General features: G+C 38.8%; 1 protein-coding gene across 2 annotated transcripts in view; it reads left to right on the top strand.

Moving 5' to 3' along the window:
• The first annotated feature begins 81 nt into the window (after nt 1–81).
• waplb (WAPL cohesin release factor b) overlaps nt 82–23,330 on the top strand; it is a 36,256-nt gene continuing 13,007 nt past the window's right edge. The window contains exons 1-9 of one of the 2 annotated variants that reach the window (XM_056771349.1): nt 82–344; nt 1,421–1,908; nt 11,227–11,899; nt 13,118–13,443; nt 13,628–13,764; nt 19,624–19,716; nt 21,655–21,816; nt 22,975–23,111; nt 23,204–23,315. In XM_056771349.1, the coding sequence (XP_056627327.1) occupies nt 1,443–1,908; nt 11,227–11,899; nt 13,118–13,443; nt 13,628–13,764; nt 19,624–19,716; nt 21,655–21,816; nt 22,975–23,111; nt 23,204–23,315 (2,106 nt within the window). In that variant the 5' untranslated portion in view covers nt 82–344; nt 1,421–1,442. Of the gene's footprint in view, nt 345–1,420; nt 1,909–11,226; nt 11,900–13,114; nt 13,444–13,627; nt 13,765–19,623; nt 19,717–21,654; nt 21,817–22,974; nt 23,112–23,203; nt 23,316–23,330 lie in introns of both variants that reach the window. The other variant, XM_056771348.1, reaches the window with a different exon arrangement.

Raw genomic sequence — 23,330 nt, 5'->3', positions numbered from 1 at the left:
GCTAGAATATCCTCCTACGTCCGTCCACCGAGGACCCTGATTGGACAATGTCTCAACGCCCGTGTCGCAACCCGAGGGTTCGTGACGCGTAAACGCGAAGGAGGGGGAAGGCGAATGGAGGCCGTTGGTATTTCAGAATCGAAACAATCGAGGCAGAAATACAGAAGAAAAACCTAAATAAAAGCATTTTGTTCTATATGTTCCTGAAAGTCGTGATACGTATCTGAACAACACTCACGGCGGCGTTGACAGAGTGTGTGTGAGGCAGTGATCATCGGTTCTGAGCGTTTGTTTATCTAGTGTTTAGAGCTCAGAGGCCCGGATTCACTCTCTTCACCACCCAGGCGAGTATTACACCTTCTTCTCTCGTTCCGTTAGCTTTAAATAAGCAGTTAGACAGTACAGATTTGATGTACACATTTTATTTCAATTGTACGTTAAATATAAGTCTGTATCGGGACGTGTAATTGCGTGGTTTATGTCAAATATGTCATTACATAGTCGGATTAGCATGTTAGCCTGTTGACGCTAATAATCATGCTAGCTTATTAGCATTGTTGTGGTGTTTTGAATCAACATAGATAGGTATGAGCTTTTTTCAGCCTTAAGTTGGGTTTAAGAGGGGCTATAAAGTTGGTCTAGTGACGTCATTTGCTTGAGGGGGAAAGAAAAGTGCCAAAAAACGTAACATGCGTCAGGAAAACAGAAGAGACCTGATACCATTTAACGTTAACCCAATGGCTAATATTAGCATGTCAGTCTGTCGCTAACAACCTCTTATTTCTGTGCTGTTATTAAATGAACGTTGGTGTTTATTGATGTAGATATGTTATGTTTTGTCCGAAAGCTTTAAAATATTTGTGGACATAAACTGTAAAAGCAAGTTAACGACCCCAGAGTCAACTCCGTATTGTGTGTATCAGTCAGTATTAACATGATACCATAAATATTAATTAACGGTACTTCTTTTTAGTGTTGATATTAGTTGGTATTTTATTGAGCAAATTCTTAAACTTCACTGCTGTTTTATTGCATATTTAGTTTTATTGCCAAAATTAAAGCTTGTAATTGATCAGTCATTGAAGCGTATTGCTTCAGGTTTGTTTTACTTGGTGTTGTTCAGAGTGACTTAAGCCCATTTCATTATTTGTGCTTTCAAACTTTATTAAAGTCAGAATCACACATACAAAGAATTTTGTGGGAATGGTCCTCCTTGTCAGCATAGTAATGGAAGTGGTGGTTGAGTTTGAATGGAGTTTAAATCATTTTTTATAATGGCTAATCCTAAAATCTTTTTGGTTCGGACAGGTAAATGACATAATACTGTTGAAACATGAGACATTGTCAAATATCAGCCTTTGGTTACATAACATGCAGTTACGTGGGCTTTTCATGAAACCGTTTTTTATTCTCTTCACAGGGAATATGAGACAGATGCCACAATGACGTCTAGATTTGGAAAAACCTATAGCCGAAGAGGGGGAGATGGGACCTCCAAGTTTGATGAGGTGTTGTCCAACAAAAGGGCCACGCTCAGCACCAAATGGGGGGAAACAACATACAAAGCCAAGGTGGGAGCAAAGAGGCCTGGTTTGAAGATTGAGGTGACTGACCGGAGCAAGAGGTCCAAGGTCGTGGAAGGTGACGGCTCAGAGGATCCGTTTGGGTTTGACAGTGATGATGAGTCTAGACCGGTCACATCTCGTAACGTAGCCCAGCCAAAGCCTAAGGTGACATCCATCGGAGTCTCTCAGGCCAGCCTAACGCTGGAGCCCAACAGCAGGGTGAATCAGCCGGCCAGTGTGGAGGCCGTGGCCCCCAGCAGGGCCCCTTTCACACTTAGTAGTGAAACAAGTGCTCACAAAGTGCCGGAGGATCCTGGGAAATTCTTTAACACCTCTGCTGCAGGTACGTTATTTTCCTTTACGGTGTTTGCATTTCATGTACAGTAAGATTTATTTCTTTGTTTTGTGAAGTTTACCATGTTACCTTGTTTATTATTTGTTGTGCTTGTCTGAGGTATGTGGCAAGTGTTTGCTCCAGAACCAATGCCAAATCAAATGCAGTTTTGGGCTTCTAATCCATTTTGATTGTTGAAAGAAACCTGACCTGTTAAACTTCATGTGAAGGTTGCGTGCACTTTATCTTGCACACCTGGCCTAGATTTGGGTTTCTTGTGGTTGTTTGCTTGTCTCTTTGTAATGTTTGAACAAGCACCTTTTTGATTTACAGAGACAGACTGCATCTAAATATCTGTAAAAATTCACTGGCAGTTTATTTTCGGCATAACAAAGATTCAGAACAAAGCAGCTTATCTCACAGAACTTGTATCATAGATTTGGAAAGCCTCATTTTTGAGTGCTTGCAGCTGTTTATGTTGGTTTTCTTTGATTGAGTTGCTTCTTATTTAGTATGGTGTTTTAAGCAGGTTCTGAAAAAGAACTGGTATACACCACTTGACTACATCAGGTGTTTCTGAAAGATGTTCAGCATCTTTTACAGGTCTTTATGGTTTCCTTTTTTATTTTTGTGTCCACTTTTCAGTAACAGAGATTTAAAGATAGTTATTAACATAATGGTTTAATGTTGATATATGAAATATGAGTTTCATATATTTTTTCAAGCATTTATATAGCTTCACGTGACGTTTATATCACTCTCTTGCTATTGCTGAAGATTTTTTGTTTGTTTGAAGAGTTTTGCTGCTGTCGTATTCCCATAATATCCAACAAAGTATCACATTAGGGTAGGGGTGTGCGATATGACGATATTTGATAACGAACGATTAAAATCACTGCACGATCCACTTTTTCGGAATAATCCTTACATCGTCCTATATAGTGCCCGATCTGACATAAACTTACTTTTTCATGTATGTTTGCGATAAAAGAAAACATTGTTGAGGGATCACCCATCATTGGCTAAGTATTATTCTGCTGTAAATGCTCAGGACACCAGCCTTACAAGCTTTACATCTGTTTAAGTCCCAGTTTAATACCAGCCTAATGGATACACGGGTTTGACTCATACAACAGCCTGAAGCTCTCTGCAGACCAAGAAATGAAAATCTTTAATTGGCTCAAATCCTATTTTACATTTCCTCTCCATAATTGCTTTTTCAGGTCGGTACTCCTCCAGGGTCTTGCAAATCATTTGGCTGACTAAGTAATCAATGAGGTGAACTTGGAGGAAAGTTTTAAAACACTGACACCGTGTCAGTGGCAATGTTAATACAAGGAGAACATTTAGACGCCTGTGAAGCGTAGCGTCTGGACTGATCTCCATGTGCTGCTTATCTCATTTAGGAGCACAGCACAGCGAACTCATCACCCTCTGTCTTTATTCACTCCATGATGATTCTTCTAAAACAGTGCATGCTTATGAGGAAGGTCTCTCAACTTTGGACTTTGGTTGGATCGTCCCATTATCTGATGTGACATTAGAGAAACAATTCACAGACAAAGGTTTAATTCTTTAATGCAAGATCCAAAAAATATAACAAGAACAGTTTTGATAGCTTTAGTGGAAAACAAATGAAACAATAAAAATTGTATACATTTCAACTACTATTGTATTAATTAGGGATGAGTCATGAATCCCGAATATTCAATTCGTTTTTTAATTATAGAATTTCGAATAGTGTTTGCGATCTTAAACAATTTGCCGTGTTTTCATGAGTAAGGTGTTCATGTAACCAAAGGGTAGCTCTGCCATTAATGATGCACCTTAAACCTTAAGGCTGTTAATTAAGAGACAGTAGAGGAAAACAGCGAAAGACTGGCTCCTGTAAAGTGTTCAACTCATTCACTCATAGACACGCAGATGACATATTTAAATAGTAGCCTAATAATCACGCACAAACAAGCACAAGGACAAACGATCTTCACACAAACAAGCGGCTCTGTCTTATACCAAACTGTATCGCACATGTGCGAAATAAACATACATTTTATATTTTAAAAAGTTTTTAAAATATGCTATGTAATATATAAACACTAATATACATTTTTACATTTATAGTTTTTAAAGTATAAAATGTATGTTTATTTACAAACTCTTAGGTTTTTATGCTTAATTATTGCCAATAAAACAGTAACATCCACTGACGGATACTGTGTTGTGTTGTCACGGGAACATGCCAGCTGAAGATAATGAGGAAATAACGTTGCACTCACTCCCTTTGCTGAATACATTCAAAATGTCTACATAATGGCACGCACATGCCCTGTGCACTACAAAGTCTAAACTACAAGAGCTCTGCCCTTCAAGGGAGTAGGGCATAGGAATAATTACTTAATTTGGAATTTTATTCTTGACAGCTCATCACTCCTATGGTTGAATATCTGTTTTTGGATACATTCTGCACACATTTTGTTCTGTGGGGCAGCTGTTCATGAACACCTCCGGTGTGACTGTTGTAAAGTGATTCGTAGGAAGCCGCAGAGATGACGTGTTACCTGGAAGTGCTGCGCTGGTTCCCTCGACCGAAAGCTTTTGAAAAATCACAAAAAATAAGATCTGTGATTAACAAAGGTTTATTATGTTTACACGTTTTGTCTATCAAGATAATCTTTACAAATTAAAACAACATTTGTTACTTTTGAAGCCGAAATACAATCTAACACGATGCTTTAAATAGACAACACTTAGGTCGCTCGAGATCAACCTCACTACCAAGCCTCTGACAACTCTTTCAAACTTTATTTAAAAATGTGTTCCCTTTAATTACTCCATCAATGAATCTGGGTCTACGTCTTTAAAATTTTGTGCCCAGGTTGCATTTAGGGATGGGTATCGTTAAGATTGTTACGGTATTCCTACACTTATTGATACTGATTATTGGTCCGGTACTTAAAGGCTGTGTAGGCAATCCTGTCCAGAAACGTTTTTTGTCATGCTGGTTGGAAGTCTCTTAACATCCTGATAGCAATCAAGAAGTAAAGCGAAACATTGGTATTTTTATAATTATACATCTTCTGTGAAAGGCGTAGGGTCAAAATACGTAGGACCAATCACTGCCCTCGGTCCGAGGGCAATGATATGTCGTGTGTACATTTTCAGTCAGCGTATTTTGCATCCCATTGCGCACCCTGTTCACAAAGACATCATACGTCATCAGCGGGCTTATGTTCAGGCAGCGGGACAATGGCAGACAGAGAGCAGGTACCTGGAGATTTTCGTTATTGTAGTAATGTAATTTTCTTTGTACTGTTATGTTTTCTCACCAGTTGCGATCCGTGACTTTTCTTCAGGGGAAGCAGTAATGCGAAGCTCGGCAAAACATGTAACGTATTTAGCCCCTCATGTCAAAATACTTGTCAATAAATATTGGGACATCGACACAATTCTGACATTTTTGACTCTATACACCACCACAATGGATTTCAAATGAAACGAGCAAGATGTGCTTTAACTGCAGACTGTCAGCTTTAATTTGAGGGTATTTACATCCAAATCAGGTGAACGGTGTAGGAACTACAACAGTTTGCATATGTGCCTCCCACTTGTTAAGGGACCAAAAGTAATGGGACAATTGGCTTCTCAGCTGTTCCATGGCCAGGTGTGTGTTATTCCCTCACTATCCCAATTACAATGAGCAGATAAAAGGTTGTTTAGTTGAGGTGCTCCGATTGATCGGTCGCCGATCATAATCGGCCGATAATCACTGTGGGAAGTATGATCGGCGGTCTCTAAAAGGCCGATCCAGAAAAGCCGATCAGATGACGCAAAATTGAGAGACATTTATTTTACGCGCTATGAAAATGGCTTCACCGGTCTGGCAATTCTACAAGGTGTGTGAAATAGACAATGCATGATCAATCTGAAACGTGTGTACTATGCGAATTCCACGATGCGGGAAGCACCCAAAACATTTTTACACCAGCGACCTCTTTAGACATTTGAGAGTTAGTCACGTAAGGAGTGCGAGTAGTTTTTAAAAGCTAGCTAGCTCAGAGTGAGCCGGCAGTTCAGCAGCTCGAACGCCACTCAGCTGCAAAGATCGCGTCAACCGAAAATTATTTTTTTCTACCAGTGATGGAAAAATCTGAAGGCAATCTGTCATTTTGACGGACTACAATAAAGGCGATTTGTAATTCCCTATTTATCATTTCATGTCATTAGAACGTGATCGTGAATGGACTGAACGTGATTGTGAGCAGAAGAAGGTAGGCCATCGCGAAGGGACGTGTGTATCCTATTCATTAGCTTACTCTCAATTGCCTGCTCAGTTTTGCGAAACGCGCATGTGGTCAACAGAGACTCAAGGTGCATATGCATCCATCACTCCCCGCATCCCGTGCACGCATACACACAGGCGCGCTGTGGTGCCGTCTTTACAGAGTTTTTACCTCATAAAATAGCGTCTTTTTGGATAAATAATAGCTTTCAGTAAGTGGAAAATGCCTCTCACTGCGTTTTCTCTGTTCAGTGAAGCAGCACATATATGATCAAACCACAGCTTTCTTGTGAGTACAAAACACCTTTTACAGGCACCTGTCATTGCTACTGAATGGACATATGAACATAAACATTTGCTTGTAATTAGATTAGTATTTTATGTCCGACAACAGAAACATTGAATAATAAATGAAAAGTCTAAATCTAGCGCAACCTCACCTCAGCTGTCAGTAACAGAGACATTTTTAAAAGCATCAACCCCACTGCAAAGAAAGTAAGAAGCATATAGAAATATCAGATTATCAGATAAAATAATGTAATAAATTTGCTTTGATCACGGCCACTTTATATTGTTGAAGACAAAGGATTTCTGGGACTCATGTCACAGGCTGCTATGTTTTATGAAAATATGTGGTAACACTTTCCTTAAATTTATTTTATTATAAAAGTAGTTTTAAAGAATTGTAATGCACATTTTTATGCATTGTAATGTGTTATAGATAATTGTTATTACAGTTTATACATTATAACACTAAGCAATTCATTGTTACACTACACAGTTTAAATTGGTTATAATTCTTTACAACTACATATAATGCATTACAACACACATTATGAATATTAATAATGCATTTTACCCTTTAATATCTCTTTATAATGCATTATACATACATGCTTTAAGGAAAGTGTTACCAAATATGTTACTTACTAATGTTCATTTGTTAATTCATGAGAATTTCTCTTCTGGTACTGAGAAAGCTTCAAATAGCTCCTGTAATCGGTGATCGATATCGGCCGATTCAGCTTTCAGTGATCGAGAATCGGTGATCGGCTCCAAAAATCCTGATCGGAGCACCCCTATTGTTTAGATTTTTTTCTAAATTATTTTCAGAATTCGTCCTTGGAAAAGTAATGGGTTGCTTAATGGTAGCTCATCATTTGAATATTGTTTAGCCAAAAGAATGCCGTTTTAGGTGGTCGTGACCGATATAAGCCTACTTTTTTCTTTTTGGCTTTTGAGAACCGAATGAATAGGGAAATGTTCAGAAAGTAGTGATATAACTCATTGTGTAAGTGCTCTTGTGTAACAGATGATTTTCAGACTTTACAGCCTCTCTAATGCTACGTTCTTTCCATAAACCACAATGGGGCTTGTTTTGTCCTGTCTCCGAACTCTTGGTAAATAGACTTAATTGTTGGTATTGGTGCAGTGGTGGATGGTTACAATAATGGAAGTGAGTGTTGTGTGTGCGAGTGTTGTGTAACTACAGATGATGTTTTGACTGCCAAGATGTGATTGCTGTTTTAGAGACCACTAGGCAGTGTGTTTAGTTTGCTCTCTCGACTTATCAAGCATACCATAGAAGACATGAAAGTAAACCTCAGATTTTTTGTTTTTTTTGGGTGTTTAACAATGGATGTTCATGTTTCAAATATGAAAAAATCGCTTTATATTTCACATATTTCAAGTCTATTGTTCACCGCTGTCCCTCTTCTAACAAAACGACTGTATTATTTCCGAACTAAATAAAGTCACTCCTTCCGAAACACTCTGATTGGTAAAGCTGACCAGGTCTGTCGTGATTGGCTCCCTGCTTAGAGTGTGTGATGATTTCCCACCCATACCATATTAGCGAGCTTCCCCTTCTCAGGCTGTTGTGATTGGTCGTGCCCCTCTCAGGCCACGTGTATTCATAATCTCTGGTTTTGAGCAATACACAGTACCAATGGCGTCAACTTCACTTAATCAGTTAAAACATGTGGATCCATCAAAATGTAACAGAGGTCTGCTAGTGCATGTGCAAACGTGAATCTTTGTTAGAGATCGAACATTTTTTCCTACTATGGCAATGGAAATTACATCGGACTGAATGGCGTCAGCCGTTATATTGATTAACAATAATAACAGAAGCGTTAGTTTTGCCTGTTTATAATGGACCCAAGTTGGATAATAATACAAGCAGATTGACCAGGAGAAATTTGCAAACAGGACTTCAAAGGATGTTTCATAGAAGTGTTACACACAATATCTGTGTATTACACACAACAGCTTTCACAGTCGATGTTAAAGTCATGGAAGCTGTTATTTGACCGTTGATTATCTTAGAATGTGTGTCGCTGAATTCTTATTACCAGCTGTAGGACTGTGATAAAAGTAGTTAAGCGCGCAGCTCAGTCAAATGTTTACAATCTCTGATAACCAAACACTAGTCCAGTGGCTCTTCCTCTTCTCAAGAAGACCTCGCCCCTTTTTTTCATATTCTTTTGGGCGGAGGTTATTAAAAGCACTTGGAATAGTGACATCATGTACCCGGGAAGTAGAGGGCTGTACAAAGTGGCCTTTAAATAATATCCTGTCTGTCCCGGGACCATGATTTTAAAGTTCAGAAACATTCTTCCAGTCAACCAAACTCCTGTGGGTTAATAAACATCTGAAGTGAATCACTGGATTAATCAAACTTTATGTATTTCTAACTTTTTAAACTATAACACTTTTGTTGTTAAGGTTGTATGCGTGTTTAAATGCGATATGAATTCCATCAAAAGCATGACCTCTGAATTTACAGGTTTGGGGAAAATTGACGAGAAATAATTTCCTTTTCATTCTTTATGTGCTATCTATCTATCTATCTAGTCACATACATTGATTGTCTGGGAGGGTAATGCTTTGTAAAATTTAAAAAATGTTATATATAAATATAAATAAATGTATTTAAATCTTTTAAAAATTGACTTTGGCAAATAACCTTTGTTAAATGTATAGAAGTATTTGTTAATATTAATGGGCCAGAGCTCTAAAAAAAGATTTATAAATACTCACTCATTCATTGTTCGTTAATGTTAGTTAATACCTTTATATGATAAACTAATTTTAAATGGGCTTTTTTGTGAGACGGTTTAATTTCTATGAAGCATTTATTGGAGAATAATCCTGTCAGACGCGGACGCTGTTCTGAACGTCATCACGTGCGCTGTTCTGAACGTCATCACGTGACATTCCCAAACAACACGGAGCCATCTGCATAGCGTATTAAATATCTATTGTCTTATTTAATCAGCAGATTTACAATGTCCTGACTAAAAACATTTTAAACACACATATGTAAATAGTAAGCGGCATGTAATTCATTAATATACATTTTAACCGCCATCCGGTGATGAATGGACTTTTGATGCTTGTCAGGGGCAGGATGCGCAACACTTAGACTTGGAGCAGGAGAGCTACTCCGGCTGCTACTCGCAGTGGAGTGAGTTTTGCCATCTTTAGTTCCCTGTGAGCGCTTAAAAAACGCAAATATTTTATTTTGGTTTTCATCTGATTGAAGCGACATATTTCCCGCCGCGCGCTCTCTGTCCGCTAATGTTTGTTTGTGTGAGCGCGTGTGCGCACTCATTGGGATAATTGTAAACGCGCAAACACAGACAGAAAAGACATGCCATCGTGGAAATAAGATAAATAACATATTACTTAAGGGTTATTTAGTTTGTTTAATAAAATAACAAATTGTAATCTGGCGCTTTAAAGAAAATCAAATCAAATTTACTTGACGTCCAAGGGTGGCGGGGCGAGCCGTTAGGAGGGCGGGGCGCCCCCCTTATATAATGGTAGGGGAAACACTGTTACTTGTAATATTTTAACAAAGAGTTACTGGTTTGAGTCAGTCCGATGAATCCATCATCGAATGAGCTAACTTAATCCTGTCTGCTTCAAAATGAAGCAAGCTATGTTTAGTAATTCAAAAGTCAGCTTCAATACACAGGCGTTTCTCTGTGTGCAGCTTTTCTGTCCACTTCGAACGATCTAGAGGTAGCTAAGGTTTCACGTTAGAGCTGGACCATTAATACCAAAGCTCAGAAGAATTGTAATTTAAATATTCTTATCCGCATTCGTGAAGTGCTTTTTACAATAAAAATCTATTGTTGTTATTTAACTATTCTAATTAGATACTTTTCGAGTTAATTGGATTCTTAAAATAAAGTGTGATATTTTATAGTAGGCTAGATCACTTCACTTTTAGTTCACTAAAACACTTGAATTGTTTTTGTAAGTGTGAACCTTAAATCAGCAACAACATGACTTGATGGGGGAAATTGTTTTCATGGCCCTCTAGGTAAATTCAGCTTTGAGTCTAATTAGTTTAACAAAAATGTTGTGAAGCGTAGGATTGGTTAGTGGTTGTAGTAACTAAGAAAATGAAAATGGTCATATCAAGGTATATCGCGCTATTCGTGCGTAGTTGAACGCTTGAACATTTTGAGTTTACTCGCTTCATTCGAATGTGAAATTCACTTCACAACAGACGCAAATGTGCATCATGGAAGGGGGCCTCTGCCAGGCGGCTCCAGTCTCGTTGCGAAATGGCGGACATGGATTTTGTTGAGATTTACCAGATTGTGCGACCTGATTATTCTGGTTTCAATAAAAGTAAAAAGATGTAACGTACAGCTCTGGGTATTCGCATACAGCGACGATGATTTCGTCCTCCATTGTTGATTCGGATTTCTGCCTCCGCTCGCTACGTTATAATCTCGTCACTACTAGAGCAAGCTCCTGATTGGTTAACTCGGAGCGAAAATTTGCCAAAGTTCAAATTTTTTCAACTCGCTCGTCAAACGCCCGAAACGCTCAATTCGTGCATCAGGTTGTCTATCGCGTCTTTGCATTGACTTAACATGTAAAACACTCAAGCTCAACGCTTCATTCGCGTCTGGTTAGAAGGCATCATCAGTTGTTATATTTAGTCGTTACGAATGAATGTTGCTTTGCTGAATGTGTAAAGGTGTTCCATCTGGCTGACGTTTTACAACTGATTTCTATTTCTTTAGGAAAGATCCCCAGTTGGTCCATCGAGAGCACAGAGCGCCACAGCAATTCGTGGTACAAAAACCCTTGTGAAAGCGACACCAGACCTTTAGCCCAGACCACCACATTAAAGTCTGAAAAAACAGAGGATAAAGATTCCTATGATGCCTGGAGCGCTGTGGTTGGTCTTGGGGCGCGCTCCACATCCCTCTACACCGGCCCTGAAGACCCTCCATCTACCATGTGGCCGTCCAGTAGTTACGCTCGAAGCTCTCAGGGCAAAACATCCACGGAGACTTACTTGGAGAAACTCGACCGGGGAGATTTCTACGTTCCCGTCGAGCCGTCGGAAAGCGAAGACCACTCTCAGTCTCTGCTCAGGGCGTCTAACTGCCGGACGTATTGCAGACCCAATAAAGGCAAGCAGCCTGGTGGAGCAGATGGCAGTGGAAGCGCCTCTGGTCACAGCTTCGGTGGAGTGTCACAGAACACCGAATCTGATGGTATCGGAAAAACATCAGCGAGCAGAGGTCGGACAAGAGACTACACAGTGCTGCACCCATCTTGTGTTTCCATGTTTAATGTCACCTTTCAGGACTCAATCGACCGCGGGATGGAGGAATACACATCCAGTTCTCCAGCGGCTGACCAAGGGGATGCTGGAAGACTGAAGAAGACTGAAAGCAAACCTGTCAGGTGTGGTGTATAAGCTTTTCAGTTGTTGTAGATCCAGTATTTTATTGTTGGTGAACAGTAAAGTGTTTAATTATTGTAATTTCTAATATTTGAAAACGTAATTTTTTTGATGACGCTGCTAGTGTCGATTTCAGCATTATTCTCTTTTGTGCCAGAACCATAGTATGGTTTTAATTCAAACGCAATTACATATTTTGTAAGGTTGGGGCCTAATTGTAATTGTTATAATCTAAACTCGCAGACAACTTGAAGGGTTTTAGTATTGTTCACATTTATGAAGGATATTAGTTAACGTTGTTAACTATTTTACATTTATGCATTTGGCAGAAGGTTTTATCTAAAGCGACTAAAATTGCATTATCTTATACATTTGTTTCTAAGTATGTGCAATCCCCTGGGATCGAACCCATGACCTTGACGTTGTTAACGTCATGTTCTTACCAATGAGCTACAGCAAAGCTTTTAACAACCATTAAGCTTTCATTATAAACATAATGAAATATAAATCATTATATGATTTAGTATATAAGTACATGTATAGTTTCAGTTTTCTGGCTACGGTGTCCAGATTTTTCTCTTTGCATCACTAATAATCACAAAAAAATACGTTACACAATGAACAGTTTGTATTTAATTGAAAATGGGATCGAATTAATAGATTTTCATTGTGAATTAAAATGAATCTAATCATCTGAGATTGCAAAAATCTAATCAAAACATGTTAAATGAAATTTATTCAATTTACTCTACTTAAAGATTCACACCCCTTGTAGTAAGGTATTGATTTCTTTTCTTTTCTTTTGCTAGTTTTGTTCATTCAATATTTGATAGATAAGTTTTGTTTTTGTTTGGTTCAGTTATGAATTGTTAGGGAGTTTCTAATGAATGAATTATTGGTAAGAAAGTTGCTAGTTTTCTTCACTCATTCTTTTGTAATATCTTTTATTGAAACGTTTTTTTATTCATTAATTGATAGGGAGGTTTTGTTTTAGTTTTCTTCATTCTTGTATTTGTGAGAAGAAGAATGTTGCTCTTTTTGCAACAGACATTGGGCAAGGAATATTTCTTAAACAGCGCTTAACATCACTGATCAACTTTGAAGATCAAATGTTGTTTTCCATTTTATAATTCAGTGGTTCCTCTCAGTTCCTCACTCCACCATGTAATTGTATGTGCATAGAAGAGGTTCTGACTCCTTGTCTGTTGGGTTTCTAGTAGATCCGGACCCACGCAGAGCAAAGTAAAGGGCAGTAAGCTGGAGCTCTTCGGGTTCGATGACACAGACCTGCTGGCTGAGGATGAAGACGAGTCTTCTTCAGGATGCTCCAAGTACAGGATCAAGTACTTTGGTTTTGATGACCTTAGTGAGAGCGACAGTGAAGATGAGGGTTCCTCTGAAAGGAGGAAGACTAAGAGAAAAGCTGAGGTGGGCATAGCAAGGCCGATGGCTCCTATGGAGACAAATGAAGACAGTCTTCAGCCAAAAGAGATTCAGAATCCTCAGAGCAGCCACGCAGCAGATCAGAGTCACGGCCCTAAACATGGTCAGTATTTTGTGCGTTTGTCTCAGTTGTTGCAATTGCATGCATTGCAAGCAGTTTTTGCCTAACAAACAAGATAAACAAGTATCTTTTCAGCTTTTAGTCCATGTATTCATAGCATTAACTGCCTTCACTTCTCAACAAGGCAAGGAACATGTTTTCAGAAGCCTTGTATGTATGTTTGCAGTTTTACGCTGTTCAGATCCTCTGGAGTTCCCTGAAGTCCACTTACCCTCCATGTCTGAGACAGTCAGGAAGATTCTGGTGAAACCTCAGGAGAAAGTGAAGGACAGCAACAGGAAGATCTTCAGTGGGCCTAAAAAGGTAAGTCTGACACCATTGCTTTATATTCTGCCCGTCTTCCCTAGGGTTCGACTGATGGTTTGTTATTGCGTTTCGGGAAGATTGCGTACATTGAGCATCATATCATTCATTGCTGAGGGATTTTATTGGCCATTTCACCAGTAAATGGTGACATCGTCTAAAGAAATGATGTAGACATTTGATTTGTTGTCCTTTGGTGTATTTAGACAAGCAAGTATAGTGAAGGCAGAATGTGAAAGGAGCATAACACTGCTTTCATCTGCTTGGCTTTTATCTGTAATGACAGTAATGTTGTTATGTTGCTCACCCCCGCTGTCAGCTCCACCATTATGATGGCTGCTACAGCCTCTGCTCTATATGAACAGACCACTCTGGAGTTATGATTGATTCACAACTTGAAACGTTAAAATAATTTCAGCATATCACCCTGTTAGCTTTTGGCATTATCATACTTGCAAACTAGTCACGTTTTTAATAAAAAATAAGTAATTTATTTGAATCGTGTTAATCTGAAGTTTTTTTTTTCCTGTGGGGGTTTTAGCCGTCTACTCTTGAGTGTCTGAAACGTCTTTAGTCCAGCACCTGGATTTGTTTGTCCAAGACTCCAGGACTAACTAAAGTCTGTATTTAACCACCCAGCTGTTTAGTGTATTTAAAAAAAAACATTGGCATAACAATGATCACTCATTATTTTATCAGCAAAAAATTGAAAAACCTCCTGGGGTACATGTATCTTCCTTCCTAGATAACAGCCCATGGTGAGAAATTTGTGTTTTGTCTATTGGAGTCTATTTAAAAATATATTTACAAAGTTTCATTGACTAAACGAGATGGTCCACAACATTACTAAACCATAAAAGTCTGGGTTAAGAGAATTCTGAGAATTGTTTCTTAACACATGATAGATGTTAGAAATGTGTTGCTTATTCCAAAGACTCAGAAGTATGTAGTACTGAATTGTGAAGTTAAACCGTTATACAATTTTTCAACAATTCTCTGTTCATGATTTTTTGGGCGGGGCTAAAACGGGGGTTTGATGACACAATGGAGCGTCCGAGCATGCATGGCCCCTCCCCTATCACTAGGGCGCTAAGCATCAGGTGTCTGCTCAATCACCAGCTCAGGGTTGTAAGCTTTTTGCACACGCTCTCAGGCTCTCACCCTGCCCAACTAAACAAATCTCACGCTAAATAACAAGCAAATGGTAACGCAGATGCGATGGATGGAGGAGAATAACTCAAACGGAAGGAGGATCACTGCACGTCGTGCTTCAGTGAATGATGTTTAATTAACAAATTTCGAGTCAAGCGCAGGCAGATAATCCACCCGGTTTGGTCGCTATCAGCAATCTCAGCATCTACCTTATCAGCTCAAGAGAGAACCACTACAAATAGACAAAACTGTCTTAGGCCATGATCACACTTGACTTCTTTTTTGAAGATGCTGTTTTAAATTATAATCCTATGGTGTAAACCGTGTTTTCTAATAAAGTCCTGAGTGCTTTTTTAAAACGCCAGCGCCTTTTGAGGTTGAAATACTTCAACTTTCTGAAAAAAAGTCCTGTCAAGCACCTTTGTCACAGCTAACCCATGACAGAGACCTGTTGTTTCCAAAACAACATGCGAGGAACGTGATTGGTCGGGAAGGCTCAAGCTCATAAAAATAAAAATAAAATGGCGGCCGTTGGAGCATAGTTGTAAATTTAATTTTCACTTTCAATAACTTTTGATTGCATTTCTAGAGAGAAATTAGTATTAAGTGTTTCAATATGTGATTGGTTATAGCAAAGACATCTCTGTTTGTAAATCAAATAGAATTCTGTACGCTGCCTAAAAGCGTGTCTCACTTAGCTGCCTCCGTGTGCAAACGCTGTCTTTGAACATTGCCGGCTGCTATTTGTAACCACAAAGCGCTCTGGGTTTGTGCTAATACTGGGCCCGAAGCCTTCTGCCCGGACAGGGTGCCAAATACGCATTCCTTTCAACATGCTCGTGAATTATCTATTGATGAATATCGCACGCATTGATGCTTGAATTCAAATCCTCCCATAAAACGTATTCACATAATTCACGTTTTGCCTACTCTGCTGGGGACTCAGTTTGAGCGACGTGAGTTTACGTGGCTTCAGCGCCAACAACGGACACGCCCCCAGCGTTTGAGAGCAGAGAGTCCTGCTTGTTTTTTAAGATTTTGATAACTTATTTTATTTACTTGGATGATTTTTCTCCATTCAAATTTGTCTGGGTGGTTAATTACACACTTTTCTGTTGTATAACAAACTCGGAACACATATTTTAAAGTCACTTTACTTGGACTTTAAACACGCTGTATGTCTGCCTCTGGCAGCCCGGTTTTCTCCCCTGACTAAGGTCTATTGCACATTTGACCACCCAACTGTTAGTGTATATATTTTTTAATAATTGCATCAGTGATTCACTCATTATTCTGCCCACACTGTGGTTTCTTCATTCTGGGGGTCCGGTGTCTTTTGGCCATGTATTTTTAAACCAATCAGTTGGTTTGTTGCTGCGAGGAGGCGTTTCACAGCGATGCAGCCGACAGCAGGGGCTCAGTAGGAGACTTACCCTGATCGTTGATGAATAACTCCAGCTACAATTTTAATCTGGGAAGCCTTTGTTCCTCTTTCCTGAGCTTTTAACACGCTAAGGAAAGACATGTTTCTAAGGAAAGACATGTTTCTAATATTTCAGGCTAATTGAATTAGAGCGCATGGCTGTTAGTGCAAAGGTGCTGGTGTGTTTAGTCTTTTAATTCTTCAGCATCGTCATTTGGTCACAGCTGTTCCAAATGAGTGTGACGGCTTGTAAACAAAGCTGAAGTCAAAACTGCCTCATTATTCCAGCGTGGGCTGAAACATTCGCGTTTATTTTCCTGATACTCCAGTCATCTGACTCTTCTACCAAATACCGTCTGTTTAACACATTGAATTTTCATTTGTTTAAAGTCAATGTAGACATTAGACATTCTGTTTGTGTTTTGACGCCTCGTTAATGGATATTTTTGGCTTTGTCAGAAAGACTATTGTGTTGATGCAAAAACTGTGTTTCGGGTTCGCAATAAGTGCAGAATATTGGCAATACTACAGTAATATTTTTTTAAATTTGAGTAATACTGCTGTAATGTTTTTTAAATCTTAATTGCAGACGTTGAAAATGTGGATGTGCTTGTCCGGTTTACAACCGCTTTTAGGTCAACGTGTTGTTCCATCTAATAAAGGAAATTGTGGATTAGTCAACTGAATGGTACAGTTGATACTATTGGACACTCAAAACAAATCAATGGTCCATTAAACAGAAAATGACTTTTAATCTTAAATAAAAAAAACCTTATAAGAAAGTATTTTTAAAGCTCAGTTCTCGCATTCATTACCTTTGTATCAGTCATGGATCCCTCTGAAATAAAAGTTGGAGTGTGGAATTGTTTTGTAGGTGAAAGATGTGTAGACATTTCATATCAAACTGACATGATAATAGTTTCACTTAGAGTTACAATTACAATGTCCTTAATGTCCTAGTCTTTCATTGTTGTAACCGCAGAATCGGTGTGGCAACATGATGCTACTGTCAAGCCACCAAGAAGTTCTAAGGGGCACAGTTCTGACAGTTGACGAAATAATAACCAGGGTCCAGATTTTGCAAGGGTGTAATTTCACTTTTATTCTGTGTGTGATGCAGTCAGCACTCAATGGAAGAACAACTAAATATTCAAGTTTTTCACGATGCTAAATACAGTGTCATGGCTGGTACAGTTGCCCTTGGAGGGGCATATTAAAGCAATAGCCCATTAGAGTTTGTGCTGTATGTAATGCATAATGGTAAAATAATGAACACGAGGCCTCAAGTTGCTAATAGCATGGTTACAACAGGACTAGATGGATCTAACTTCTTGGCAGAATCATTCCCAGACTTTAGAAGGGGATTCCAACTTGAGAAAAACACTTTTGGGGGCCGTTTTGATTTGCCTCTGAAAGACGCCTTTATCCCAGCGTGAGGAGCTCTGTACGGGGTGGAGCTCGACTTTGACTCCCCGCTATCTTGAAGAACACTTCTTCATTAAAGAAGATTAAAACCAGTCTCCAGCAGAGGAGCATTCAAAGCCAGACTCTTTCTCTTTTCATTATTATTAATAAGCCAACCTTGGCGTGCCCAACGCACTGTTTTTGCATCTCCTATGGTTGCCAAGTTCACTTTTATCACCCCCTCCTCTCTTGGCTGTTTGCGCACAGTCAGTCCCTGCTGTTTGACTCAATCTGGCATCCTCAGCGAGTCGTTCACATACAGAGTGTTCCTGCAGTCTGCTTTGCACAGCTCCCGCTGAGACAAATGACCTACGCTTCAATTCACACTCCGCCAACACAAACAAGCCGAGAGATGTAGCACTTCTTAATGACTTTTAATTACAGACTTGATTACAGTTGGAGAGGGGATAAAGCAATCTTTGTACAAAGTGTAGCAGAAGGTTGGGTATTTACAGACAATTATCTTTACGTTTAGAGTAGTTTTGGATGTATTGGATGTATTCTCAGTTTTCACACTGGTTTGAACGCTAAGTTTCAAACTCGAGTTCAGTTCCATCCCCAAGGTCTCAGTTCACATTTTATTTGGCCATAAATCATATTGGGTTTGATTTATTAACACTAGTACCACCACAAGTGCTATCGGAAGCCATTTACTACAATGTTGTTGGTTTTCGTAAATTTTGTGTGTTTTATAAGGCTGTTAGTATCGCTTCTATAACGGCAGGTTTCTCCTGGGTCCTAAAGAACACCAGACACATGCAGACAGACGATTTTCTTTTGCGTTTAAATAAACGTCTGGTTGCTTAAGGTTCTATTCAATCTGAACAAGAGAAACTTTTACCTATTGGCCCCATTTTGCCATGATTAATGTTAATGTTGTTTATTTGATGTTCATGAAAACAAGTAAAATCCATACCAAACTTTATTTTATCAAGACTTATTACAGGTATCAGTACATTTTGGACTCCAGCACATTTTAACAAAACCCTGATAATACTGATAACCGTGATGGGAAATTAGTATATTGTTACATCTCTAGTCCTGTAACAATATCAGATCAATAATCAATAAATGGGTTTTGTGGCCCAAAAATGTTAAAAAGTGTTACAATTGTGATATCTATTGAAACAATAACGTCATAACTAATGCTATTGGTTAAATGCAGATGTCATGTTAGATTTTGTTTTTTGGTCAGTTAACCGAGGTCTGTGAAACAATTATCTGAAACTAATCGTATGCAAAAAAGTTTTGTTTGCATAATATATGTGTGTTTACGGCATATAATATTTATGTACCTATGTATATATAAATATAATTATAACTATAAATGTTTAATAAATAATTTATCTGTTAATTTTTTATATATATATATATATAATTTTTTAATTTATATATACATAATTATACACTCTAAACGCACGTATTATAGAAACGAAAACATATATTTTGCATATGATAAGTCGCGAAAAAACATTTCACGGCTCTAAATGAATACAAAGAAAAGTGGAAAGAAAGTTTAAAACACTGTGGTACTTAATGCAGAAATATTAAATGGGTGAAAAACCGACACCTTCTTGACAAAGTGTCAACCAAATATTGAAACCGAATTTTTGAGGATTATATTTTTTCCTCCAAAATGAATTTGAATCCACAAATGTTTGTAGACATTATGAAATCTACTACTGCCACTTCAATTCATTGAATTAATACCTGTATCCCACTTTCACTCAGACACTATGTTTAAAACAGCGTTCAAACCTGTGTGAACCAGTAACGTGAAAACAGTGTCAATAAAACTATGTGTTTTTTCGTTTCTGCAGTCGCCTACTAAAGCTGTGTATAATGCAAGACACTGGAACCATCCGGAAGTGGAAGAACTGCCCTCACCTCCATCCCGATCTCAGGCTCCTCCAGTGAGTACCTACACATCCACCCTTATGAACTAACCTTGTGATACTAACCCTACACTACAACTCCTACACAATAACACGCCACTTCACAAAGCCCATATACTGCACTGCAATGTTTGTAGTCAAAACTCCTAACTCTTGGACTCTACTCTCACATGAACAAATGTGAAACACATTATCCACTCTCATTTTCCCTCAGTTCATATCTGTCAGCAGACCAGTGAGCCAATGGGCTGTGATAGAGTATCCCAAGAACTCGACTGTTTAAGTCAATGTGAAACAGACCCTTATTACTTGTGTAATGGGACATCTTCCAAAAGAAACAAGATTGAATGAGTTTTGAATTATGGGGTGAGATTTTGATTGGATTGAACGTCATGTGTAACAGAATGAAGATAGACCCGAATGTGGTTTTGTAGCAGATTGCGGAGCATATGAACATTTTGTCCTCAGAATAAGGCCAAATATATTTTATTTGATATTATATCTGTAACCGTATTATCTGGAATAAAATGACTGTTAACTTTTGGCAAACCGTTGCCTAGATGGCTTTTAGAAGGATTTCACAATTTTTTTTCACAAAGAAAGTTGTACACACTCCCTGGCCCTTGTTTATGAAATATTTGATGCATAACTGCCATTTATAGTTATATGCTCTTAGCAAAATTAACATACCTACAGACTCACTCCTTTTCTTTCGCTTATTTTTGTGATATATCATCAGGAGCAGCGCCGATAACTTTTGAATTGCTTGTATCTGCTTTTTGAACTTTCTTTTTTAGGAAAGCTCTTAATAACTCGCTTTTTTTCTTTTTGAGCTCTTATATCTCAACAATCAGGTCCTGCTAATCTTTCATAAAGCACCAAAAAACTCTTTGCACTATAAAGAAAATTGTTTGGTAAATACACAGCCCTCTTTGCTTCATATAATGGGAGTCTTTGGGGTCCACATGTCTTAGAGTTCCTAAAGCACATAATTCCAAAAAAAGTGGCTCCTGGCGACATGTTGATGTCTTGTGAAGCGAATTGTTCGATATTTTAATAAAACTGAATGTTATTTTTAATAATATTATCCATACTTTACAGCCTCTTCTTCTAGTAGTATTTGGTGGCGGATGGCATACCAGCGTCTGTTGCGTTTTAGAGTTCTAGCTGTAAAGTATAGCTAATATTATAAAAAATGAAGTTCAGTTAAATGAAAAATTTGAACGGTTTGCTTCACAAGACGTTAACATGTCGCCAGGAACCTCTTTTTTTTAATTATGTGCTTGAGGAACTCTTAGACAGGTGGACCCCATATACTCCCATTATATGAAGCACAGAGGGCACAGGATTTACCAAAACAACTTGTTTATTGTTCTAATCAGTAAAAATGTCACCTGGGGGTGAGTAAATTTATTTGTTTATGAAAATCTCAAATTCGACCAAAATCCAAATTTTTCGCTTCTTTTTCCTGTAGCTCAAATTAGACCGTGAGCATTCCGACTCATTATGCCATCAGCACTGGTGTCATTTGCGTTTAAGCTTCTCCTAGGTCATACATCATGTGATGTATGTATCATAGTTTTTTTTCTAGTCCGAGTGTGCCAGAATGCATCATTTGCATGTTAAAAAAATACAACTTTTTTCTTATGGGAGGATGCACCCAGACCCATCTGACCGTACCCATTAGCTCAGCACCTCAGTTTCTGATTCCTATAAACAAAGCCAAGGGTATTAGTGTTTTCAAAATAGTTCATTATTCCTTTTCAAAGGGTGTGGCGTTTAGTCATCTTTGGTCTGTTTTCTAGTGTCTACAGGAAGAATTTATAATGTTGTTTAGCTCTATCTTTAGTTGTCGTTACATAAGCAGCAGTGGGTTGGTTGTTGGCAGCTTCAGGGTGTATGTAAATCACAAACATGCTGTTCTGCTTTAATTCCGAGTTGTTGATTTTTGCACAGGCCGCTTCGTCAGGAGCCAGCAAAGATTCAAACTCGCACAAGGATGATGGGGTGTTCAAAGCTCCGGCCCCTCCTCCCAAAGTCATCAAGTCCGTCACCATCCCAACGGAGCCTTACCAGGACATGGTCACAGCGCTCAAGTGTAGGAAGGAACACAAGGAGGTGAGTGCCGACTTTCAACGCTCCCCGCATGTGTCATTAGTCAAACAAACCGGTAGTTCCCAAACTCGCACCATTAGTTTATTCAGAAATGTTTGGCCACAAGTACAAACAGAGGAGTGTATTAAAAGCACCATAGCTTTTCAACGCTTCAGAAAGCCGTTATACGAATGGAATGCGGTGCAAGAAAATATTAAATATCATCTTCAAGGGTGTAAAGGCAGAGGTTACAATTGATTGTCGCTTTTGAGCTAAACGTTTGGGTGGAAAAACAAGTAGCAATTCAATTCTGTTGGGCACCGGCTTTCTGCTGAGATGAGATATTTGGTGTGCACTACACATTTGAATATTTGGCGACTTTATAGCAGAAAGCTGAGCAGGAGCCAATTAAATTTGAAAGTCAATGGCGTGGAACCAATGATAAAGGCATAAAGCTTAATCTTAATATGCAGACGAAGTAGTGCAGCTGTTTTTGAATGAATGTTGAATTTGAATGACTGAAAATGGCAGCATGCTGGAAGGCCTGGCACAGATGCTGTTTTTAATATAGTGATACACAAAGACTCATATATTTCCAAAAGGCGGTGATGCCAGATGAATCCTTGAATGGTGAAACGGCATTCAAACCCACACACATTTCAGCCCTTAACTGCTTCAAAAGAGCAGTTTTATCCAACATTTTGACTCAACGGCTATTGTAGCCTGTAAGGTTAAAAATGTTTCATAGAAAATGTTAAACTCAGTCAAGGTCTGGTTGTTAAAACAGTTTCACACAAGCAAGGTTTTTTCGTTAGTTACATAGAGGCGAGGCGTTCAAGACTCAAACACTGTTTTTCAAATGTCACGATCGGATGTTTCTGAGGACTAACAAGGAGGCGGGACATGAGCTACCGAGTGGTATCATCTGTAAGCTACGCCCACAAAGAATATTATCTGGAATATTAATCATCAAGCATGGATGACCAGCTATCATAATGAAACCGACAGTGGATAGTTAACGTTAGATTTTGAAAAAAACTCGTAGGATCGAGAAACTTTGTGACTTAATAGACATTTACTAGGTCTTCTAACTCCGTTGTGGTTTTAAACCTTCTGTGTTGTAACTACACTGTATTTCCTTCAAGTTCTCTTTGAAATCACCAGTGTCTTCTCTCTCTGCAGTTGTACACCGTCGTTCAGCATGTAAAGCACTTCAATGACGTGGTTGAGTTCGGCGAGAATCAGGAGTTCACCGATGACTTTGAGTATCTTGCCACGGGTCTGAAGAGTGGCCAACCCCTAAACACACGCTGCCTTAGGTACAGAACACATTTTTCTTCCTTCATCGATATTGACTCTATGAGCCGATGCTTAATTCAATTTGCACTATATTCATATCTCTTTTGTGCAGTGTTATTAGTTTGGCCACACGATGCGCCATGCCCAGTTTTAGGATGCACCTGAGGGCTCGCGGGAAAGTGGCTCAGGTCTTTAAAACCATCATCGATGCACCTCAGCACCCGGTAAGAGGTTTCCTT

This window comes from Triplophysa dalaica, chromosome 17 (assembly GCF_015846415.1).
Source record: "Triplophysa dalaica isolate WHDGS20190420 chromosome 17, ASM1584641v1, whole genome shotgun sequence".
Lineage (NCBI taxonomy): Eukaryota > Metazoa > Chordata > Actinopteri > Cypriniformes > Nemacheilidae > Triplophysa > Triplophysa dalaica.
Note: the sequence above shows the minus strand (reverse complement) of the source record. Positions and strands in the feature narration are given on the sequence as shown.